Source organism: Mustela putorius, unplaced genomic scaffold (assembly GCF_011764305.1).
Source record: "Mustela putorius furo isolate JIRA1106 unplaced genomic scaffold, ASM1176430v1.1 tig00003845_pilon_pilon_pilon, whole genome shotgun sequence".
NCBI lineage: Eukaryota > Metazoa > Chordata > Mammalia > Carnivora > Mustelidae > Mustela > Mustela putorius.
The window spans coordinates 38,212,654-38,231,047 of record NW_025421998.1 but is presented as its reverse complement, the minus strand read 5'-3'; the positions used below and the strand labels follow the sequence as shown (position 1 = coordinate 38,231,047).

The following is an 18,394-nucleotide window of genomic DNA, read 5'->3' as shown; positions in this document are numbered from 1 at the left end:
GTAAACTCAGTACATCATACTTACAAGCACATTCAGTGCAGACAGAGCTCAGAATGCTCTTTGAGCAAAAAACAGAGTAGTGATCCTTTGCTGGATCACACACAAGAAGGCTTCATTTTCATGGAACCTATCAGTTTTCAGGGCAGCCTTCTCTACTTCAGGTAGAACCTTCTGGTTCTGTTATTTGCCTCTCCCTCACACCTCTGTTTCTTACATGCCCTGTCTCCTAGTTGCCATCGCTACTTTGGTACTTTTTCCCAGTCCCATCTCCCTAGGCCTAGACTCCTTGACTTCTTTCTCCTGGAGCTTCTTCTCTGTGTTACTGTTGCACTTAGCAGGGAGATACAAACTCAGGATCAAATAGCAGACTGGCTAGATCTGTGCCAGATAAGGCAGCCGGTCCTAGAAATAAGCTTGTTGGGCGTCCCAGGAAACTCAGCTGCTGTTCCCTGCCTTCTGACTGCCGTCATGAGGAGCCCCTCAGAACTGGCCGCTAAGCAAGAGCCCGATGGCATCTGTGAGGGATGTTCTGCAAGGTTGGGAGGTTGAGTCCATGCTCTCGAAGGTTACTGTTGCTACTGAGTTAATAATTGTCAAATTATTAAACAGCCCTTGGCCCTGTGGAGCCCACCTTCTGTGAATTCGAGTCTCAGAGTAGACAATAGGGCACAGCCAGACACATTACAGGATGAACCGCCAAGTGGATTGCTGTTACAACTCACTGGGATGGAGGGCTCCTCGGAGAAAAACAAGCCCAAAGACATTTGTATTCTGAACAGGCATCTGTCTGTGTTTGTGACCTTTATGTTGTGATGTGTGTGAGCTACTGTCTGGAATTGGAAAGAATGAGGAAATATGTCACCTATGGCCCTTCTTGTGAAGTGTTTAATGCCTCTGAGGCACTTCAAAAGGCAACAGAGCGAAGACGATGAGTGATTAGAAGCCCATTTGGGATACATTTTTAGAGCTAATTAGAATTGTGCTTTTTTCTTTCTTTCTTTCTTTTTGTTTTTGCTCTGTGGCTAGCACACACTGTGTGAACATTTGTTGAATGCTATGTTAGTGAAGCCTACTGGCTAATAATAGCATGGGGTTATATGTTTTTAATAACAGTCGCCTATTCAGTGGTCTTTTGATTATGACGAAAAATAGTGTGTGGGGCGTGTACATTCCCATCCAGGCCAAAGCGACTTCTTATGGTAGGCAACAAGGGTAGTCTTCTCTTTGGAAACGGTAGTAGCCATGCACTTGAGACCTGCGGTCCGTCTAAGAGGTAAGACCACTTTCCCCTACCCTTCCATCCCCATCAAAACCCGTACGCACATACCAACACACACACACACACACACACACACACGCTTTCTCTCTGTCTCTGTCTCTCCAGTGCTGTATTCACCATGACTAGAAATGAACTCTTTGCCATTCTGGTGCTTTAAACATATCACATCAAGTCTTTCTGTTTTAATAAGTGGTAGTCATCTGCCACACAGCATATAGGATGTGTGCCTTCCATAGGGGCCCAGAGTAGGCTCACTGTCCCATTTTCTGTATTCTTTAACCCACTGAGCCACCCAGGCGCCCCCATTTTCCGTATTCTTTCCCCTCGTCTCTTACAGATAGAAACCAAGCTCTTACAGAATCTGGCCCAATATCGACATCTAAATAATAAAAATTATAATGACAGGAGCTAGTTAAGTCTATTTGAGGCTTAAAAGCTTAATGCAGGCATTCAGAGTACTGGACTAAAATAAAATTTTCAGTGGATTGTCTCTTTGAGTTAATTAGTGGTTTTATACACTTGGCAATCAAGACCTTTAAAAAACTGCTGCTGGGGAGATTTAAAAAAAAAAAAAGAGGCATTAAGTTTGCAGCCCTTGTGATAAGTTTGTTACTTTACACTCTACCTATGAAAGGAAAACAAAATACACACTACTGTGAGATTTAGATTTCTTATTTCTTTTCTTTCTTTCTTTTTTTTTAATGACAGAAGGACTCAACGCTCAGAAAGTTTTAGTACCTTTTGCAAATTATCTTTCCAATATAGTATCTCCTCCCAGAGTCATTAACACACATACCTCCCCAGTATGCCAAGAGTGGACAGTAAAAGGTACATTATATCTCAGATACTCTATTGGGAATGGCAAAGGCTGATTTGCTATTGTAAAGTTACACCTAGAGGAGAGAGAAATTTATCTTCCTTTACTTGGCTGTCTAAAGATAAGCAAATGGCCTAGGGTGATAAGATGTCTACGCTCAGTGTGGCCAATCTTGTACAAAGGCTGATGAAGCAGCACCATCGTCTTCAACACACTGCTTCTTGGTCAAGGATTAGAACTCCAGTTATGGCCAGTTCCCAGCAGGAAAGGTAGAAAGAACATTGACGTGGCTATTATTTTTAGTTATTTTACCCAGAAATTACATGCATACTGTGCTCTCACATACAATTAACCTGAACCGAGATACCACATATGTCTGTGGTGTATTGCCGGGCACCTGTGGCTGGAAAGGAGAAAGGGAAGTATGGATAGTGGGGAGCAGTTAGCCATCTCTGACACAGATCATTAAGGAGTAAGAAAAAATAAAAAATCAGATGTGTTAAGCTAGACGACTTTCTCACCCAAGAGGGTTTTGAACGAGCTTGTACAGAAAAGTGCAGAGTATGGATTGGTGAAGATCTTGGGAGGAGGCATGGAAGCAAAACTTTTACAGGGGAAGCCAACCTATGGAATTGACCACAGTCAAATTTACAAAGTCAAATGTCTTCAGAGAGGAAGCAGTGATGGTTCTGACAGAGAGAATTCATTCTACGCTAGGTTGTCTTTTTTCTGTGTGCTTTGAAGTCAGAACAAAAGGATTTGAGTCCCGGCTTCTTGGGACTCAAGAAGGACAAAAGGACTCAAAGTCCCAGACCTTGAGCAATTTGCCTAACCACTCAAAGGTCCTATATTCTTAACTCTGAAATAAGAGATAATAATGCTTCTTAGAGTATAGGAAATTATGTGAAATAATGTGTGTAAAGTGTTTACAAGGAGTGTGGCCCTCAGTAAACTCTATACCTTAATAGCTATTACTATTACTGCTGGTACTACTCCTATTATCAAATTAGAGGAGAAAAATTTCTCCAGCATTGACTACTCTTGCAGTAATCACACCACAGCAGTGATATGAAATGATAACATTCTCTTGTAGTGATGGATATAGAAATGAAGATGGGGTTGGGGGTAGATCTGGAAGATATTCTAAAGAAAACTGCAGATAAGACTTTGTTTTCCCTTAGAATTAGGCAATGGGGTTAAACAGAAAGAAGTGACAGCATGGTTGAAATGCAAATATCTTTTAAAAAATGTTCTTCTCTTGATTACTGAAATGGTACCGTTGTTTGTAGAAAATTTTAAACAAAGAAAAGTATAAAGAAGAAAATGAAAATCACTCATAATCCTACCACCCAAAGAAACCTGGTTAATTTGTTTCTATATATCTGGGGTTCCTGGGTGGCTCAGTGGGTTAAAGCCTCTGACTTCAGCCCAGGTCATGATCCCAGGGTCCTGAGATCGATCCCTGCATTGGGCTCTCTGCTCAGCGGGGAGCCTGCTTCTCCCTCTCTCTTTCTGCCTGCCTCTCTGCCTATTTGTGATCTCTGTCTGTCAAATAAATAAATAAAATCTGTTTGTTTCTATATACCTTTTCTTGTACTTTATGTATTAGCACATACACATTGAAATTAAATTGTTTTAAGTAATTTTTCAGAAGCAACCAATTTTACTTAATTGACTTCCTATTCAGTGGATCCAGAAAGTAAAACTTCAGACTGACCTGTGCCTGTCAATGTGTGTGTGTTAATATGTTTGTGGCTACACATACACACATGTGGGGTCGAATTCCCCCCATCCCTGCGCATTACCAGTTGAGAACGACCATGGGTCTAGAGACTAGGAAATCTTAACTTTTTTTGAGGTATTACTGACCTTTTTTTTTTTTTTTAAAGATTTTATTTATTTATTTGACAAACAGAGATCACAAGTAGGCAGAGAGAGGAGGAAGCAGGCTCCCCAATGAGCAGAGATCCAGCAGGGCTGGATCCCAGGACCTGGAATCATGACCTGAGCTGAAGGCAGAGGCTTTAACCCACTGAGCCACCCAGGCGCCCCTTACTGACCCTTTTTTAAACTGCTGAAAGCCAAGGATCCTTTTCATAGACAATTTCCCAGCTGACATACAGATGACATTTTGCATTGCGTAGAATTTTAATAAGTTCACAGACTCTAGAACCCATTTGTAGCTCCTTAGGAATCCACAGGCCCAGGTGAAGAACTCCTCCATTATGCCATGCGTAAGCATATATATGTATGTATCCTTTTGCCAAGGAACAGACTTTGCAGGTGTTCATGATTGCAGTTGTCTTTGCAAAGCGCAGTTCTTGGCAATTGTATTTTCTTCTGCTTTTCTCCACTATGATAGAGCCAGTGACACTGGAGGCAACCGGCCAGATGCAAACTCATGAATCAAAACCAAAACGGCTGTGTAGATGCTGTTTGTTTTTGACAACCTAGAAATAATCTTGGAGAAAGTCTTTGGAGAGGCCTTAAAGGGGAAGATTGGATTTTGTGGACTCAAAGAATGTGTCATGATTTGGCTTAATCTAAGCCATTTTTATTCCTCTTTTCTTGTGTTTGGGTCTATTATCTGTCTGCGGAATTTACACAGTGAGACCACTGGGAAGGTCTTGTGTCTAATTATTTGCTGTGCTGTGTGGAGTGGACTGCAGACAATCAATAAACAATCAATAGTAATTGTAGCCTGCTCAGAGACAAGCGTTAGAAGATTCAGCTGGCTTAGGTGCACGGTATTTTTCATTAATTTTCTTGTGCTGGTTGTTTTCTGTAGTTTAAAGCCTAAATTTAAAGATTAAGTGGAAGGCTTTCTTTGCTTATGAGAACAAGCAGACATTGTTTTTTAAAGAGGGCATATATAATCCCAGGTGTTTTATCTCTGTTAATGAGAGAAATGTCTGTGTTTGCTTCAGATTGAATGAGCAGAGAAGGGGACAAGGATATTTGCATGGTTAAATGACTATGAGCCCGTCTCTCTGAAAGTAATATTCCCCTGATGTCAATTACTTTTGTACCGACATCTGGATGTTTATCAGAAGAGTGTACAGATGTCAACTTTTCCTGTATTATAGCTGGAAATGTAGTGATTACTTGACTTTGATTTGAGTAAACATAAAATATCTCACATTTAAAGTCAGAGGTTCACTGCAGGAAGGGATTTGGACTGACGTGTATTAAAGAGAGTGGTAGGTTCCTTGGAAAAAATTAGAACCATTCCTAAAAATGCAGGCACCGACAAAGTAAACTAAGTCCCAGTTAGACCTAACAAATAATAGAATTGGAACGTGACATTTATCTATCTCTTGAACTTACAGAAGCTGGCGCAGATGATATTGACATACTTCCCAACGGTCTGGCTTTCCTTAGTGTGGTGAGTAGCTCCTTCGTTCACCAGTCCCGGGTGGAGGAGGGACAGGAGTGTTTGACGAGGGCCTGCAGCGCAGTAACTTGTTCTTAAAATTCCTCACTTTCAAAAATATGTTCTGGAAGAAAAAAAAAAAAGACAGTTTGAGCAGAAATTTGGAAAATGTCCTCAAGCTTATCTAAATGTAAAGATGAAAATGTCTTTGCCAATTGATTAATTGCTCTTTATTCCCCACTGCATTGTACTAAAATATTCCAGTGCAATCTGTGTTTCAAAAGTTTCTTCTTAAAAAGCATACTTTGGTCATTGTTGTGGCTATTCTGTACTTCATTATACTCTTTTACATGCAGCATCTATCTCTCCTTCCATTAGCTACTCAATTTTAAGCTCATATTCTTGCTGCTGTTGTTTATTTTCAAATAATATACCAACTTTCCCAGACCAAGCCTTTCTCTTTCTTTCTTTCTCCCCCTGAATTGCTCCTCCTCAAAGTCATCAACTGAGTTTATTGATACCCTTTGCTTTGCCTTAATTCTTAGAAGCTGAAAAATAACCGCTTCCCTGGACAGACATTGGGAAGACTGTAAAACTGATTGGCTCGCGTGCTGGCCTACACCAGTCGCCATCTAATTGGAAAACTGTGTGAGTGGGCAATGAGGACGTTCTGACCACCGCTCTTCTGTGGCGTGGGCCCCCATGAGTGTCCTTAGTGTCATCACGGCTTCGGTTTTCCTTGAGGAAGGCGGCCTGTGATGATTCTGTTCCTGCTCAGCATCCAGAGGAGCAGGAACAGAATCATTATTTTCAGGCTCTGAGATTCAGCTCTGAGAAGCATAGGGTTGCTTTTGAAGAGTCCCGGCACAAATAAACAGTTGTCGGACCTCTGGGAAGGTTTAGAGAACTCGGCTTGGAGAATGAGGGTTAGGATACTGGTCAGGTTCTTGATGGTTTTTAGGTGGAACACTGAGCAGCTGGTTGTTACCACTGAGGAGGAAAAAAAGAAATATTGTGGGCTTTGGCAAGAACACTAAAATTTATGTTAAATTTTAAAAATACAGTCTCAAAAGACAAGGTTATGTACTAACCTACACAGAATGAGTAAAATGATATTTCTAGTATTATAGGTTTGTTAGGAAGCACATGCTTACACGTGTCTATAGGCTTAGGAGAAAACACTGGGACTCCTTGTCAGAATCGTTCATAACTAGAGATGCAAAAATCCTGAGGAAAGTAGAAATCACTTGCTTTTTTTTTTCCTCAAAAGAGGTATTTTCAGAGATTTTTGTAATCCAGAAATCACATGTTTCAAGATCTGAGCCCCCCTACGAATAAACCTGAATTGGGAGAACTGAGGTCTCCACGCACATAAATCTATAGTCATTTCCACTGAAGGGCTAATGCCAGTCACAATGATCTTGTAGCCATGTCTATACAATTTCCTCAGCTTTTTTGTCCTTCCTTGGTTATCTGTCTTTTATTTTTTTGAAATTTAGAAATAATTCCACTGTACTGCTGATTTTTAAATTACTCAGCACTGTCTCTCCCGTTTCCCAGAATTCACTTCTTTCTAAACGAGTAGTGGGTATCTCACGGCAGCTATCTCTTCCTCTTCCAAACATGGTAGCCCATCGGACACATCTTCTTCTGTGGTTATGGGTGTGAGGGTCAGTCCAAAACCTGCGTTCTACTTCGTGAAGAATTGGATGACAGAAAATAGAATATAAGAAAGATTTATATGGCAATAGGAGTGTACTTAACACCACTGAAAGGTATGCTTAAAATGGTGAAGGTGGTAAATTTTGGTATGTGTAGTTTACGGAAAGTAAAAATAAATCAAACTTTTGAAAAGAGAATAAACATGGTTAAATGGTAGGGAACATTAAAATAACCATGAATAATGATCCACCATCTCTGGTAGAGCTTTCTTTCTTGAAGCCATGCTCTCATTGATGGGACAGTGATATAAAATAGAGATTATCAGCCTGTGAAGTGACCCTGCCATGAAGGGATAATGTAATTCCAGTTTATTCTGCTTACTGGGACTGCCAGCCTTGAAGTTTTGTCATTTTGATAGGTTTTTTAAAATTGGAGATAATTTCTATTATGTTCAACTTTGTGCATAAAGTGAGACTTAATTTTGGTGTACTCTTTTAGATTTGCATAAAATATGACTTAAAAGATCTCAAAGAGAAAAGACCTAGATTATTTCGGTGAGTCCTGAGAAAACATGAAATAAAATGCAACCTTTCATTCCTGGTTGAAAGCTCCAAGAAAACTAGAAATGGAAGGTAATTTCTTTAAACCTACAGCCGACGTCCTTCTTAGTGGTAAAACATTAGCCACCTTCCATAAATGTTTAGAAAAGGAAGAAAATGCCCCCAAATATTATGACCATCAGTAATCTACTAGAGTTTTTGTGGGGGTTTTTAAAGATTTTTATTTATTTATTTATTTATTTGACAGACAGAGGTCACAGTAGGCAGTGAGGCAGGCAGAGAGAGGAGGAAACAGGCTCCCTGCTGAGCAGAGAGCCCGATGCGGGGCTCGATTGCAGGACTCTGGGATAATGACCTGAGCCGAAGGGAGATGCATTAACCCACTGAGCCACCCAGGAGCCCCTCTACTAGAGTTCTTAATAACCCAGTAAAACAAGAAGGAGAAATATGAGGTGGGGAGAAAAGTCAAAACTGCCATAGTTTTCTGACATCACCATTACCTGCTTTTTAGACAATCCAAGACATTGAACCAGTAGACTGTTTCATCCACAGGGAGAGTTCAGTAAAGTGGTTGGATTCAAAACAAACATGTAAAACTCACTAGCTTTCCCATGCACAAGGAAGAACCAAGTAGGAGCTGTAAGAGTCATAAAAATAAAAGTAATAATGTTCCATTCAGAGCAGCAACTTAATTCTCAAAATTTGTACAGAAAAGTCAATGAGGGGCACCTGGGTTAAAGCCTCTGCCTTCGGCTCGGGTCATGATCCCAGAGTCCTGCGATCGAGCCCCACATCAGACTCTCTGCTCTGCCTTTCTACCTGCTTGTGATCTCTCTCTCTCTCTCAAATAAATAAATAAAATCTTAAAAAAAAAATCAGTGAGCAAAAATATCCAAGACTAGTTTGTGACAATAAAACGATGAGGTGTGGAATATGGGGACTCGCCATAAATAGAGTGGCTGTAATTAGAAATAAAGCTATGGTAATTAAAGAGTGGTGTATTGGTACAGGAATAGGCCGGAGTCCCCAGACAGATCAGAATGCAGAGGGATCTTGTATATGTACATGTACATAGAGGTGATATTTGCAGTCAGTGAGGAAAGGACAAACTATATGCCAGGCACAGCTCCAGGCCCTGGGACCTAGCAGTGAGCGGAGGAGACAAAGTCCTGACTTTTGTTCCAGTGGGGTGAGGATGGATCTGTGTCAGATGCTTGCAGCACTTTAAGAAGTAAAAGAAGGTGGGGCAGTGGAGACTTGGAAGAGCTGGGCAGAGGGTGTGGTCAGGCTTCCATTTCTGTATGTCTATGGATGCATCTGTGCCAAATAGCGATAAGTACCATTTGACACAGATACAAAGCATCCGGGAGACCTAGATCTTGGGGTGGGGTGGAGTGGGGAGCATTCCTAGGCAGAGGGAACTGTGTGTATAAATGTGCTGAAGTGAGAATGTGCCTGGTATATTTGAAGAGCTTTAGGAAGCCATGTGGCCCGTAGGAGATGAGAGCCGAGATCTGGAGTGTTTGGGGTGTGGAAGGTGCAGGAGGGTGAGCAGGGCAGACCATACAGGGAACCCGAAGAACTTTCACTTCATAATCTGAGCGAGATGGAGTTTTGATCAGAGGCGTGACATCATCTGACTTTGGATGCTGGTGGGAGACCAGTCTTCCATGGGGAAAGGCCAGAAAAAATAAAAAAGGACAGTTGGTTGTGAGCCGTTGCTGTCATTGGGGGCGTGGTTTGGGTCAGGGCAGTCATGGCCAAAGCGATGAGAAAGGTTCACAGCCTTATGAAGGGATATATTTTTCAAGGTCAAGTCCACAGGATTTGCTGGTGGATTGGATCTGGGGAGTGAGGCAAGGAGGGAAGTCTTAACTTAATACCGTTCACCAAGACTTTGAGCTTCTGGACGAGCGAAGGGCAGGCCAAGAGCTTGAGGGTCAACAGCCTACGTGTAAACTTTCACTTCTTCCCACCCCCCAACTCTGCTTGGTATCACCCCGTCCACCAACCTTCTGGTTATCCCCTTAAGAAACCACACCCCTAAGCTTGTGCTTCTACTCAGAAGAATCAGTTCCCGTTCATCTCGCAGCTCTCCAGCCCCCGATTCCTATTTTTTTTCTATCCTCTTCTCTCTGCTTTCTTGCTGTTTGTAGCTGTAATGCCGCCTCCTTTAACCAAAGTCTGTCATTTATTTATACAGCCCATTTTAGCCCATAAACACCTGGAAGCCTCTATATTTAACTTTTTCCTCTGTTTTGAAAAGGGTTTGAAATGTCCAGGACTCCACAGCTTTTCCCCAGATAAGCCTGGAGGGATACTAATGATGGATCTAAAAAAAGAAAACCCGAGGGCCCTGGAACTGAGAATCAGCCGTGGGTTCAATTTGGCTTCGTTCAATCCACATGGTATCAGCACCTTCATAGATAACGGTAAGGGCTGATGAGCTCCTCACATGGAGAAGCTTCTCATGGTTTGCAAATGACTGTGGAAAATAGATTTGGATCATATCTGTAGAAATAGAAGAACAATTAACTCATGAATTATTACTGTATTCTTCATACAAGTAAGTTGGTCACTTGCCACTCCAGCTAGCAGCAACTTAGGCCACATTTGGAATTTCTAGCAGGTAATACCTGGGAGAATGTTTACATTTCATAACCTTTTTTCATATACCTATGATTATTGCATTAAAAAAGAGCTATGGTTTTGAATTAAACTATAAACAGATTATTCATGAATTCTGTATATATGGAGTGGAAAACACTCTTTCTTAAAGGTCAGGGGACCGATGATCAGAAATAACACCAGCCAGACAGTGATGAGAAAGACGGGGAAGAAGAATGATCTGTTAGGTCGCCTAACAGCTTATACATTCAACCTTTCCCCGCCTGTGGTATTTAAATGTCAGTGTCTGCCCAGAGGTCCTGTGGTTCTGTCTTGTAAATTAACTCTGTTCTTTCAATTCTTTAGACGACACAGTTTATCTCTTCGTTGTCAACCACCCAGAATTCAAGAATACAGTGGAAATTTTTAAATTTGAAGAAGAAGAAAATTCCCTTTTGCATCTGAAAACAATCAAACACGAACTTCTTCCAAGGTACTCAGCCCTTTTGTTCATTCTCCAGTCTGTCTCTGGCATTTCCATGTATTTCCCGTGATGGTCCTCTCAGCTTTGATAAGAGCTAAAATATGTGTATGTAGACACATATGTAAAAACACACGCACGTGTGTGTGTGTGTGTGTGTGTGTGTGTGTGTGTGGTTTCCTTGTAGAGCAGGGAAAGTCAATGTCACTCATAATAACCAGTGTTCTCTGAGGACTCCCCTGAGAAATGATAAAACACTGGATTACAGAGGCGTTGCTCCTCAGGTCCATCTAGGGAACAGGAGACAAGCCTCCCTGTTTTTCCTGCTGTCACCTTCCATCTCAGATGACTCATCACCCTAACCATAATACTTTGTCCTGCCAAGGAAGAGTAGCCTGCTTTAAATGATGGCAGTGTGCTTTGTGTGGGACTACTACAGAGTGCTTCCATCGGGGTCATGGTAGCTGGGGGCTAATGGCCACACAGAATTGGAGGGATTCAGACTGGAAGCTGGTCACTCTTTCCTTCCAGAACATACCACCGGTTGATAATGTGGCTAAAGGAGACTCATGTGTATCTCCCTGGCTCCGCTTGCATTAGCTTACTCCTTCTTTTAAGTTTGAACTTTGATGAATATTTTTAATTTCTCCATCCCTATCTAGGGCTTCCGCATGTAACTTCCAATTGTTCTTCCCAAAAAATGCACTTCACGATAAATAGGAGCATAAGTACTGTCCAGGCAGCCTCTGCATCATGGTCTCTTTCAGAAAGAGGGGACCCACCTTCCCCGTAGCTCTGTTTTTCACTAACCAAAGAAGAAAGCAGCTCTTTCAGAAAGTGTTGCATAGGGTAATTGGAATTTAAATTTAATAACGCCCTTGCCTAACTGGTTTTAAAAATGTAATTGTTTTTAGCATATAAATCTCTCGTCTGAATCATTGCACTATGGCAATTTCATCATCCATCTCTCTGCACGTGTCTGTGGAGGGCCCGTTCATTCTTGGCATGTCGTCTTTGTGAGTCTGGTAGAAATTGAACAGTCAACCTTAGTTTGACTAATAACCAAGCAGAGGAACTCAGGAAAATCTGGCAACTGAGTAAATGAAGGCTAGGTAAATGTTATTGACGGCCCGACCCGCTCCGCAGCCAGCGCGGCTCTAGCAAGCTCTGTACTCTAGATAGTCCTACCCTTTCATGTTGTTGTTAAACCCGACACTTTTGGCTGTCAAAAAACATAGCCTGTTGGCACGAAGTTCTTTTTTGTCTTTTATAAGAGTCCTGCCGTAATTCCTAAATGACCTGTCTTCGGATTACCTGTTACCTTGCAAAATTGTGCTCTGAAAAACGATATTATAGTAGATTACCTCTGACCATAGCCGTGTGACTTTTAGCTGAGCTTTTCCTGGGAAACCTCGTACCAAAAATTTAAAGCACAGATTGTTTATGCCGTCCTTCCAGAGACTTAATCTTTAATATGGAGACCAACTGGTTGCTGCTTTTCTCTCACAGATTATTTTTTCTCTTTCAGTGTGAATGATATCATAGCTGTGGGACCAGCACATTTCTATGCCACCAATGACCACTATTTCTCTGATCCTTTCTTAAAGTATTTGGAAACATACTTGAACTTACACTGGGCAAATGTTGTTTACTACAGTCCAAATGAAGTTAAAGTGGTAGCAGAAGGATTTGATGCAGCAAATGGGATCAATATTTCACCCGATAAAAAGTATGACTCCTCATAAGATTATCTTCTCTTCTCCTTAGTAGTGGTGCTGGGTCAGATTCCTCACTTCACTGGTTTTTTCCAATGTAAAAAGCTTCCTTGATATTTTTTTGTCTATGACAAATATATATGTGTGTGTATATATATATACACACACATACACACACATATATATAAAATATATACATTGATATATTTGTATTAAATATATATAATATTTATATGTAATATTTAATATATACTAAGTACATATATATATTTACATATAATATCTAAATATCATTGTAGAATTTAATTTTGTAAATGTGAATTTTTATGAACCGGGTTATTTACATATACCTATTAAAGGGTGAGATAGGTGTTTCCTTTTAAATAAAGATATCTTTGTTTCATTGGCTGCATATTATTCTATGATAGGGATGATCTTAAAGTAATTTAAACAATTCTCTGATAATGGATGCATAGGTTGGTTTTCATATATATATATATATATATATATATATATACACACACACACACATATATATATATATATTTTAATATAAAAAATGTATTTCTCATTTACCACTGAAGCTTCTCCAGATATTTTTAAGGAATAGCTCCTGAAGGGAGCATTGCAGCATAATCCATATTCAGGTTTCGGGAGGATAAGACAGACCTGGGTGGTAATGCCGCCTGGGCACGGGTTGACAGTGATGCTCTGAGCCGTGTCTGCACGTTTGTACAACTGTTTCTATAGAACAGATCCCTCAAAGTAGAACCACTTACTTGAAGAGTTACCCCTTTAAATGGTAACTTTAGTAGCTATTGCCCAGTGGGCCCCCCCTCCCAAATTATCCCACTGTTTCTCTACGTCCAACCATAGCATATAGAAAGGAAATTAAATTTTATTAACTTCCCTTTGTACTACCTTAGCACATTGAACAATTTAAACTCCTGCAAACATAACGTGAAATAAATTTGGCATTCCTTGACAACTCACTGTCTTTTTTCATGACACAATTTCTTCTTTCTTGTTGATTATAGAAGACGAATGTAGAATCATTTAAATTGTCTGTAACTCTCCTGCCAAATCTGTTTTTCTCCCCCAACTCTCATCTTTCAATTATGAGACTCAAACTTTCCAGCACCTGAGCTGCAGACAAGAATAATGAGAGAGGATTCAGCTCTAACTCCTCTTTTGCTCTCCCTGGCCACCCAGGAGCAAGCTGTCCTCGCCACCCCCCCACTTTCCTTTCCCACTGATGCCTGCCCGCTTTAGGTTCTCACCCTCTCTGGCTAGAGTAGTAGCCCGTAGTAGCCAACTTGTTTTCAGTCTGCTGACATTTTTTGCCTTGTTGCCAGTTCTGTCTTTCTGTATTCCATGAGCCCTTAAGGCTCTCTGAAAGAGGGGGCCTGGCCAGCTTCTTCTTGGACTCCTCCTGCTGAGCCCTGCCTGGTGCAAAAGCAAATGCTCAGGACCTGTTGAATGGAACTGGCCGGTTGTTATTATGCCACTTTGTTATTCTGCAAATTCAGTGGGACCCAATTGCTTATCAAATCAGGGCAAGCTAAAGGGTTGGACTTGCTTTAATCGGGGAGCTTCAACCTCCCTTTTTGACCCTTTTCATACTTTCCCTGCTTTAGACAAAGAAGTCATTATTTTGCAAATATGCCTCTCTCATTCTTGCCCCTGTGCCTTTGCTCACAAGGTTTTTTTTCTGCCTAGAAGGTGCTTTGTCCTCATTTCCCCAAGTGCAGTCTCCTTCCATAGCCGCCGCAGATGCCCTTCCTTTGTGAAGCCTTCTGTGTTCTCAGGAGTTAGGTATTTCTTCGGTCTCTAGGCCTGAACTCTTTCTCGTGTAACCAATCATGCTGTATTATTTGTTTCATGTGTACAAACCAGTCTGATCATCCCAACGCACTAGAAACTCTGTAGGAGAAGGCTGCTTCTTCTTTATGTCCATCACAATACTGAGCTCATGGCTTCACACATGATAATCGCTCAATAGAACTGTTGCCATGGAACGGTCAATTCAATGAGTAAAATTACCGTAAAGTAGTCCGTTAATTCACCCTGCTTAGAGGTAGGCAGATTGTTCTCAATAGATTCTTATCTCTTACTCTGAAAATTCTCAACATGGTAATAAATATTTTACTAAGAATGAATGATTATTAATAAATAATAAAGTGTGTTCTGTTCGCTACTTTGTATTTCTGTGTGAACATGATACATAGAAATACCAAACTGTATCGTGGAATGTGTAAACTTTTTTTTGGAAGTCAGACATTTCGGTGGCAAATATCACAGACTTTATGTTCAAAATAATGTTCTATATTACTTTTCCCTTTACAAACCTCTTGAGAAATCATTTAACAATTCTGTGATTGTTTGTAGCAACAATGAATTGATTTTGAAAGCTTGCTTTTTAAATAAAAATTGACCTTTATCAAGCATTCCTTGAGGACCCATCATTGATTAACTTCTTGGCAGGTTATTAAAACTTATTCTTCCATATGGTATTAATGAAGTTTTATATTGGCGTGGTGCTCTAACCAGCGTGTCCTTTCTGTGAAGGTACATCTATGTTGCTGATATCCTGGCTCACGAAATTCATGTTTTGGAAAGACACCCTAATATGAATTTAACTCAGTTGAAGGTAAAATACTTATTTCCTTATATCAAGTAGACCTTAACGTATTAAACTTGGTAATTTTGTAATTACACTGTATCACCACAGTACTTCCCTTAGAACAGAATGTAATGCCAGGGTTGCTATTCTGCGTTTTTAAATATCACCTCTCTACAACAGGCTAAGCCTCCTGTCCCCAGCCTTCATGAGGACTGACTGATGACATACAGCAGAGGGTTGGGAGTGATATTTGCATCAGATTTAGAGCCCATTCCATGACGTACTGATGGTACCCAATGAATTCCAATAAGAATTTTCACAATTGAAAAGACTAATAGATGAATTCTGAAATGAAGATTTATGCACATTGTCAGCTCTTTCAATAATAAATGAAGGTAGAAATTGGGTTCCACACCATTATTATTTTCTTCCTGCTTGACAACACATATTTTAGATTGATTAAGAATTTCCTATTTTGCTTCAAATGAGTTCCTTGAGCTAACTGATCATTGTGCATCTTTTAAAGGAAAAGGAGTTCATTTTTAAGAGACATTGATCATCACCCTAACTCTCTTAATTTCAGGGAAGATGAAAAGTGGCCCTAACCCAGTTTATTAAATTTAATTTACGCCATATTGGTGTTAAAAGGGTGGAAGCCGGGAGCTGTGTGTAATTTTCCCATGTGTTGAGAGGCAAGAATGCTTAGTCCTAAATTATTTAATCAAGTTTCTCAAGTCATTTAGATATTGACATTTTTTCATTTGGAAGGTACTCAAGTTGGATACACTGGTGGACAATTTGTCTATCGATCCTTCCTCGGGGGACATCTTGGTAGGCTGTCATCCTAATGGCCAGAAGCTCTTCATTTATGACCCGAACAATCCTCCATCATCAGAGGTTTTTCTTTTTTTTTTTTAAGTCTTCATTTTTCTACTTTAATTGTTTAAGTCCTTTTGAACTAATAACATAGTAAACTGTCACAGGGATGGTTTGTTTAGTCATTTTAAACCAACAATGCGATAAACTTATGCAGTGATTTTGTAAGTGCTTTAAGCCAATAATTGGCAGAATTTCACTCATTCAAATACTTTTAGAAAAATAATCTTTTGATGTATTAAATTACCGTGCAAACTAGTCAAAAGGCATTTTCTATAAAGACATGTGCCCTCCTTGTGTGGTAGACTGGCAATGTTTTTAAATACCTGGCTTATTGTCAGCTCCCTACATGACATGACTTCTGTTCATGCTAGCATAGTGTGGAAGTATTTCCATTAATGCTCAATTACTATAATAACCCGAAATCCTGGGTTGGCATGCAGTAGTAGCTAGATGGTTGAAAAAAGTACTTTCTTTGTAGGCTTAAAAAAGTACTTTCATTTAAACATTAAAAAGATTGGTAACTGCTGTTTTCAACAGCACATCCTCTGAATCATTGCGTCGCTGTGGAAGACAGGGATTATTGGTGATTGGGTGACATGGGTGTATGGTGGTTCAGTGTTAATCTTTTGTATCCCCTGAATAGGTTCTCCGCATCCAGAATATTCTGTCTGAGAAGCCGACTGTGACTACAGTTTATGCCAACAATGGATCTGTTCTCCAGGGAAGTTCTGTAGCCTCAGTGTATGACAGGAAGCTGCTCATAGGCACTCTCTATCACAGAGCCCTGTATTGTGAACTCTGAATTGTACTTCCGGATGCAAGTGTGCTAACTTCTTTTAACACTTACTTTTCTACGAATTGCTAATTGTGTGGGAATTTAACCGGCAAAATGGGCCCAGGAATGTAGGACCTGTGTAGTTAATTCTATTTCAGTAAGGAAAAGCCCCTTCAGTTCTGATAGCACTTTTAACATAAAAGGCAAAGGGACAGTTTTTAAAATATGTGGCGTGAAGGAGAGAGAAGACAGCTGCCTCCAGTAAAGCGGATTCACTGAACAAAAGGAACCTCATCTCTGCCTTCCAACTGCCAGAGCGTGCATTCCACTGAAACAGGGTAGACTGCATTTCCTGAAAATGTGAGTGACCTCAGCTCCAGCAGTGTGACCACTGTGAGTGTTCAGAACTACTGATAGGTAACATGTGGATGTTTTTTACTTACATCTTTGTTTACTGTTAATGCGTTGGAGTTCTATTAAAGGCTAACTAAAAATCCAAATTTGGCCTGTCGCTTCATTCTCAAGGCATGCCTTCAGGAGGGGAATGGGAAAGCAGGCCCCTTCCTCATGGGGTTCTCCTTGGGATAGGCAGGCATGGGAACCTAAATTTCTTTCACTGAATGCTGAATGTAAATGGGCTCTTTATTTGAATAAAACGGAGCAAATATAGCAACTAAATATAGCAAATATAGCAAATATAGTTGCTAAATATAGCAACTCCAGTTCTCAGTGAGTACGGAGTGTTCCCCTCAGCTCTCTTCCTTAATGGCAGTCCACCTTGCCTACCAAGAGGAGATAAAAAGTTGGACCTGGTGGTTCGTGCCACCTCCCCATTGAACACAACCATGAACTTCATCGGGAGAAATGAAGTCAGCTATCCAGTAGGGTTAGTCCTAGCAATGCTGGGATCATGGCGAAAGGTGTCTGCCTCCCATAGGAGAGTTCTTTCCACTCATTAAATGTCCTGTAAAATCATCTTAAGCCCTGAGGAAAGGCTTGCGTGTGTTTCTCTCCGTTGTAACTTACCAAGGCATTTTGCTTCTTATACTTTTTTTTTCCATTTTCGGCATCATTATCAGGACAATATTTGCCAGTTCCTTAAATTTGCCAGTGAATGCATGAAAAATGGCACATTCATTATCTCATGGAGTCCTAATTACAATCCTGAGGGAGTAGGTATTGATAGTACAAACTGTTAACACTTCATAGATGTTCAAGGTCACACACCTAGTGGCGCTCCCCACCTAGTTCTGATGCCATGGGCTAAAAGTTCACCCCCATGAAGTCACCGCCGTGGAGTTTATGAGGTCTCCTTATTTACTAGTTTACCTGTTGTAGAGTTTCTTCTGTTTTCTTAGATATCAATTTGAGTTCCTTCTTCCGATGAATCCTTTAATGATTTTTAAATGTAAACTGCAGAATGGTTCTTCACCTTGGCCACGGTCTACTTGACCTGTGGTTTTATTTACATTTTAAAATAGATTCTGACTAATGTCTGTTGGAGCTCTTTCATGCTAAAATAATTACTGTTTTTTGCTGTTTTCCTTGTCCATAGGAAAAAATATGTCACAGATGAATAAAGCAAGATTAAATGTTAGTCACCAGAGATCCAAATCCAAGAAG

General features: G+C 40.4%; 1 protein-coding gene across 2 annotated transcripts in view; it reads left to right on the top strand.

The window, feature by feature from the left end:
- Positions 1–17,271, top strand: part of PON2 (paraoxonase 2) — a 28,266-nt gene extending 10,995 nt beyond the window's left edge. For both annotated transcript variants that reach the window (XM_004767848.3, XM_004767847.2), the window contains 7 exons: positions 5,426–5,481; positions 9,958–10,123; positions 10,665–10,791; positions 12,308–12,508; positions 15,063–15,144; positions 15,886–16,014; positions 16,640–17,271. In XM_004767848.3, coding sequence (XP_004767905.1) covers positions 5,426–5,481; positions 9,958–10,123; positions 10,665–10,791; positions 12,308–12,508; positions 15,063–15,144; positions 15,886–16,014; positions 16,640–16,798 — 920 coding nt within the window. In that variant the 3' untranslated portion in view covers positions 16,799–17,271. The remainder of the gene's footprint in view (positions 1–5,425; positions 5,482–9,957; positions 10,124–10,664; positions 10,792–12,307; positions 12,509–15,062; positions 15,145–15,885; positions 16,015–16,639) is intronic.
- The last annotated feature ends 1,123 nt before the right edge of the window (positions 17,272–18,394 follow it).